The sequence below is a fragment of the Quercus robur genome, chromosome 2, assembly GCF_932294415.1.
Source record: "Quercus robur chromosome 2, dhQueRobu3.1, whole genome shotgun sequence".
NCBI lineage: Eukaryota > Viridiplantae > Streptophyta > Magnoliopsida > Fagales > Fagaceae > Quercus > Quercus robur.
In genome coordinates, this window is record NC_065535.1 from 39,409,102 (window position 1) to 39,415,571 (window position 6,470).

General features: G+C 37.3%; 1 protein-coding gene across 1 annotated transcript; it reads right to left on the minus strand.

Moving 5' to 3' along the window:
* Nucleotides 1-1,808: 1,808 nt before the first annotated feature.
* On the minus strand, nt 1,809-4,796 carry LOC126713656 (pentatricopeptide repeat-containing protein At5g39350). Its single transcript, XM_050413480.1, has one exon. The coding sequence runs from the start codon at nt 4,441-4,443 to the stop codon at nt 2,425-2,427; it is 2,019 nt and encodes a 672-aa protein (XP_050269437.1). The 5' UTR covers nt 4,444-4,796; the 3' UTR covers nt 1,809-2,424.
* Nucleotides 4,797-6,470: the final 1,674 nt, after the last annotated feature.

Consider the following 6,470-nt stretch of genomic DNA (forward strand, 5'->3'; position numbering starts at 1 on the left):
TTTTATAGTAGTGTAGAATCAAACTCCAATGTTTACACAACAAGTCTTTTCCATATAGGGAAGATCTTCATTAATGAGCATATCTTCCTGAATCTTCTTCGTATTAGAATTCTATTCATATTGGGATTCTATGGGCTAGGGTTAATCGTGAGACGCAAGTCGTTTCCACTTAAGATTTTTTGGAGACCACATAATGACCAATTTAGCGCCACGTGGCCTTTTGGTCCGTACACCCCGGTCCATTCACATCGGATCCATTCACTTTCGGCTCACTTATCTTGATCTATCAAGCCCATCCAAATGAATCCGTCACCTCTAAATTCCTTCCTCTTCACATACATAGAGGCTTAAATATATGAACATAGAGTAGTGTTTTTTTTTTTTGGTTGAATAAGTATAGATTGAAGAAAAAAAAAAAAAAAAGAAGCTAGAGGCACATCCCATCTGCCTTCTCCAGTAGTAAAACATGGGCTGGAAGATTGACGATGGACAGAGCCCCAAAGGCTAAACAATTTGTAAAACTAATTACATGTGAAAATTAACAAAAATGAAAGGATTTGTCAGCTACATTAATTACCAATGATGGAGGATAATATTGTAGGGTAGTGTATGTTATTGTATTACACAATTTAGTTTTTGAACTGAAATCGTAACTTCAAAACATGATTTTTTTTTTAGTTTAAAAAATAATTTGTGTATGGTATGTGCAACAAAATATGTGTAAGAGACATTATCTAATATTGTATGAATTACTTTCAAAGATAATATAGCCTAATCCCAAAGCCTGTGTAGAGGTAACATCTAGAAGTCCGGCTCTAGCTTCAACCCATAAAGGATCGCCGTGAACGTCAACACCAATCCATTATCCAAGCATGTGTGCTCTTTTCCAAATGATTTCGACAAACAACAACAAAGTAAACATTGTTGGGCTTCACAACAACATCAAAATTAATCTTGAACCAAGCACATGGAGGGGGGATCAAGTTGGGGTGAAAGGAGGATGTAGTGTTGGTTAGTGAACTCCCAAGCTTGTTGGTGAAACAAAGAAAAATAAATAAAAATCCATTCATTTTATGAACAAGCATAGAAGTTGGTGGTGAAATGAAGGAGATGGATGCGGTGGTGGGAGGGGAACTCTTGAGTCTTGAGCAATTTGTTCCTATAAAACCACAATTGGTGGCATAGAATAGTGTGAGGTTTTGAGTTCAAGACTTGTTGAATGCATGTATAACTTACCAATAAAAATAAATATTAAGCAATATTAATATAAGACATTTTAAACTTTTTTTTCAGGTGTTAGTACAAAAAATATTGAAAATTGTGTATGAGCATAGGTAAAATTTTGCTTTTTACCCATTTCACCTCTTAAACTTGATACACAATGCTAAATGCTTGAAGATGCGTATAAAATCCCATGATTAAGTAGTACATAACATACTCTATGCTAAATAAAAAAATTTAAAAAAAAAAAAAAAAAAAGTAGGTGAAAGGGCAAAAATTGGGAAAAAGAAATAGGCAACCTCTACAAGTGATTAATTCAGCCTATAATTGTAATAAAAAATTAAACCCAAACCATTCCTATTTTCAATCATAAAAAAGAAATTTATTAAAAAGCTCAAAAACAAACCAAAACCTCTCTAGTCTAATGATAACGTTGAGCTCTCAAATTGAGTATGTGATTCTGACAAAGTACTGAAATAGGATGTTTGATCATTTCTTGAAGATGGGGAATGCAATAATCTGTGGTGATGAGAGGAAACTCAAGAAGACAAATAAATTATAGTAAATGATAAAGAACATTATATAAGTTAACATGCAAAGCCTAAAGTAATTTTTTTGTATAAAGAACCATATCAAACTCCATTTTACATAGACATATCCTGTGATCTAATGAAGACTGCTCGCTGTCATGAGAGATCTCATCCCCAACATTCTCATCACTCTACAGTTCGATCCCACTTGAAGAGTAATATAATTCAATATACCTGATCCTCCAGCAGGCTAACATGATACATACAAATGCCTACTTATAGTATCCATACAATGCAGATAAATGGAATGGCAAACTGGTCCATGCATAATAATGACAGTTGCACATTCTGTTTGACCAAGAAGTTGCCTCTTCAGTCAAAAACTTACAAAATTAACCTGCATGCCAACTGTAATTGATACAATGGCAACGCTGGTTAGAACTGATTGCAACATAAGTTAGATTGCAGTGATATATGAAGGCATTCCCTAGTCTCTAAAACAGATTCCCTTCTGTCAATCAAACAAAATCTTCCAATTAAGGGTATCAATCAGTCATCATAATCAAACACTTCCATTTGGGCAAGCACCTTGGCTTTTGATTGGAACCTCTACTTAGGTATAGGTCATAGCAGAGATATTTTATCCATTCAAACCGAAAAATCTGTACCCATATCACACATTTCTGACCTCAACCAAACTGTGAGCAGCTGTTTTTCTTAATCCTATCTCATTCATCATATGTCTCACATTCTCGGCATCTTTCCACCTTCCTGCTGTAGCATAAATTTTTGCCATCAATATGTAATTTCCTGTGTTCTCTGGTTCAAGCTCAAAAAGCCACTTTGCAGCCACTTTTCCTAGCTCAACATTCTCATGTATCACACAAGCACCAAGCAGTGCACCCCAAACAGCATAGTTAGGCTTAAATGGCATTGTCTTGATTAGATCATGAGCTTCATCCAGTCGACCAGCACGACCAAGAAGATCGACAAGGCAAGTGTAGTGATCTGGATGAGGACTCATTTTGTGATTTTCAAGCATGAATTTGAACAAATTAAAACCCTTATCCACCAAACCAGCATGGCTGCATGCGTGCAAAACAGAGGTGAAAGTGACTTCGTTTGGTTTCACCCCAGATTGAACCATCTGATTGAAAAGTGAAACAGCAATCTCACCATGACCATGAACTCCGTAACAAGCTATTATTACACTCCATAGGATAATGTCCTTTTCCTTTTCAGGAACTCCACTAAAAACTTTGTGAGCAGATTCTAAACTTCCACATTTTGAGTATATATCTATCAAACCAGTAGCAACTTCAGTGCTTGAAAGAAACCCAGATATTACTAGGTAACAGTGTATGTTTGTTGCTTGCTGCAAATCTGCAAGAATAGAATATGCAGGAAGGAGACTATTTAAGGTTGCATCATTGGGTTGTAATGCTTCCATTAGCATTTGTTTGAAATATTCTATTGCTTCTCTTGCAAGCCCATTGTGAATACACCCAGAAAGAATTGCATTCCAAGGGACTGTTCGTTTTTTAGTAGTTTTAGCAAACACTCGAAGGCTGAGGTAAATATTTTTGCATTTTGCGTACATGTTAATCAATGCAGTTTCCACAATAACGTCAGACTCAACTCTTTGCCTTATTGCCCACCCGTGGAAGCACCTACCATACTCCAGAGAACACAAACTACCACATGCCGAAAGAAGAGAAGCTATACTCACTGAATTGGGTCTTACCCCATCAAACTGCATCAGCTGACAAAGTGCCAAAGCACTTCTAGCATCACCATTCAAAATGTACCCATTGATCATGGTTGTCCATGTGACCACATCCCTCTCACCCATCTTATCAACAACTAATCGCGCTTCATCCATACTACCACACTTAGCATACATGTCTACCAACGCATTCTTCGCCGCTATCTTCTTCCCCAAACCCTTCTCTTCTACTAACGCGTGAACCTTTCTTCCCGATACCAAATCCTTCAAGTAACCACAAGCTGGTAACACTGAAACCACGGTGGCACAATCAGGCTCAACACCCACATCCATCATCCAACTAAAAACCATCATAGCCTCCTTTGCACACCCATTCCGAACATACCCATTAATCATAGTATTCCAAGACACAACGCTCCGTTCCCACATTGCATCGAAAACCCGTCTCGCCTCCTCCTTCTCACCACAATTCATATACATTGCCAGCAAAGAGTTCTGCACAAACGTGTCCAAATCAAGCCCAGCCATCAGTGTTTTCCCGTGAACTACAAGCCCCACATTAAGCAACAACAAGTCACCGCAAGCCTTGATAACAAAAGGGTACGTAAAGTTATCAGGCCGGCACTGCCCCGAGCTGAGCATTTCAACAAACACGCTAAGTGCATCAAAGGGAACACCTTTTTGTATGTACATTCTTATGAAGATGTTATACAAAAATGAGGTTCGGTGAGGCATTTCGTCGAACAGTTTACGCGCATGGGGGACGTAGCCACATAGAGCATAGGCTGTGGAGAGGTTTGAGCGAAGGTGGGTGGAGAGTAGGCCAGAGGTGATGGTGTGGGCATGGAGTTGTTTGGTTTTTGTGAGTGAGCGGATGGCCGCATAGCTTCGCAAGAGTGACTCGCACTGGGCTGCTGCGGTAATAGTGAGAAGGTGTTTGGTTTTTGAGAGAGCTTGAGATGTCATGTGCCATTCATCAATTCAAATTATGATTATGAGCCACTTTAACTTTAAAAATGATAGAATCAAAGTTTTGAATTCCGTTCCGGTACAACAGACCCCTTTGTTCCGTATCGCTCCAGTGCCGGCCTAAACCGCCATTCCGGTGATCTGATCTTTGACGATGAAACAATAAATTTAATGAGCCACCGGCCGCGCCGCTTGGCTCGGTGAGATTAAAAACAAAGAAGAAAGAAGATGAAAGATGAGGTGAAGAAGGAGAAGCAGTGCTAGTAGCGAGGGAGTGAACGCATAAAGAAGAATGAAATGAAATCACGCTAGTCGGTCAGGTATTTGAAATTGGATAGGAAAGGACATTCAAGTCAACAGTGAGATCAAAGTTTGAAACTTGAAAATGGGCCAAAATTGGAATTTAACCATGATTTCCCAACTATTTAGTTAGTAGGCATGGTTTTAAAAGTATATTACTTACTAGTTACTAATATCTCAAGTATAAAAGACTCGATTTTGGATTTATAAATCGATTCTTTGAGACTCGGTTTTTATGATTTGATTAGATCCGATGTGGCTTTTTTCCCATGTGGTGTCCACCTGGAAATCGAGTCTTAGTTACTAATATCTCAAGTATAAAAGACTCGATTTTGGATTTATAAATCGATTCTTTGAGACTCGGTTTTTATGATTTGATTAGATCCGATGTGGCTTTTTTCCCATGTGGTGTCCACCTGGAAATCGAGTCTCTAAAACTCGATTTATAAGCTGACCCTTAAGCATCGATTTGTATGTGACATGGTTGATCCACGTGGAAGACCTGGAAACCAAGTCTCTAAAACTTGATTTCAAATAGGAGTTTTTTCAAAATTAACGCCTCTCACCCTAACTCTCCACTCTTACTCACCCTCTCTCTCACACAGACCAGTCTCACGCTCTCACTCACCCTCTCACTCTCACACAAAACCTCTGAGCGCCTCTCTCACTCACCCTCTCCACTCTCACTCACCCTCTTCTCTCACTCAGTCTCCACTCTCAGTCTCCACTATTTCACATTTATCATCACATTCATCACAGCGAGGCGAACAGAGCTTTGATAAAGTCTCCAATCTCACTCACAAAGCTTTGAGTTCCTTCAGTCTACGCAGTCTCTCAAAACTAAAAAAAAAAAGGTGAGTCGCTTTATGCAAAGTGTGTTTCACCGTTTGGTTGCCGAGAAACAGTGGAAAAAATCAAAGAAACTTTGGTTTCAATTCGTTTTTTTCTATTTTGGTTTTTGTATTGAATTTCTAATAGAACTGTTAAAAAAGATCGAAGCTTTATTGTTTTTTGAGATTGAATTGGTTTGTGGAATCGGATTATGTTTCTGGGTTTGTTTATATTTGCTGAGGATTTAATTTTAGTGCTTTGTTGATCAAAATTTACTTTGATCTAAGTTTGGTTTGGCCAGTTATGGTAAATTGTTACTAAGAATGGAGAAATTGGAGATATATATATATATATATATATATATATATTTAAATACTTGTTGGGCTGCTGAGGATTTAATTTTTAGTTGTTTTTTGGAAAAAATTTACTCTGATTTAGTGCTCTTTCTCTAAACTTTGCTAGAGTGGACAAAATGCTTTGGGTGTTTTTACTTTTAATTCTTTGTTAAATAGTTGTAATTTCTTTGCTTTATGGTTTTTTCTGTTTTTTTTTAGTCCCTTAGTACACTGCCTGTGTGCTTTGGTTTCTTGTTTTGTTTTGTTTTTTTTTTTTTTAACAATTATAGTAACATTGGCCTGCTAGGTTACTGAGGATATAATTTTAGTCATTTGTTGGAGAAAATATACTTTGATTTAGTGATTTTAGAGATGTTAGTAATATATATACTTTCTTGCTAAAATCATTATTGTCTAACATGAATGTAAATCATGTCATGTTTAGCTGAACGAAAAAAAAAAGGTGAACTTAATTTGTAGTACAACTATACAGATAAAGGATTATTAGTCAAGAATAATGAAAATAAACTTAATTTAAACAGCAGAAAGACAAAGTAC

What these genes read in the sequence shown, in the direction of transcription:
- LOC126713656 (XM_050413480.1), bottom strand. Translation starts at nt 4,443, where the DNA reads ATGACATCTCAAGCTCTCTCAAAAACCAAACACCTTCTCACTATTACC.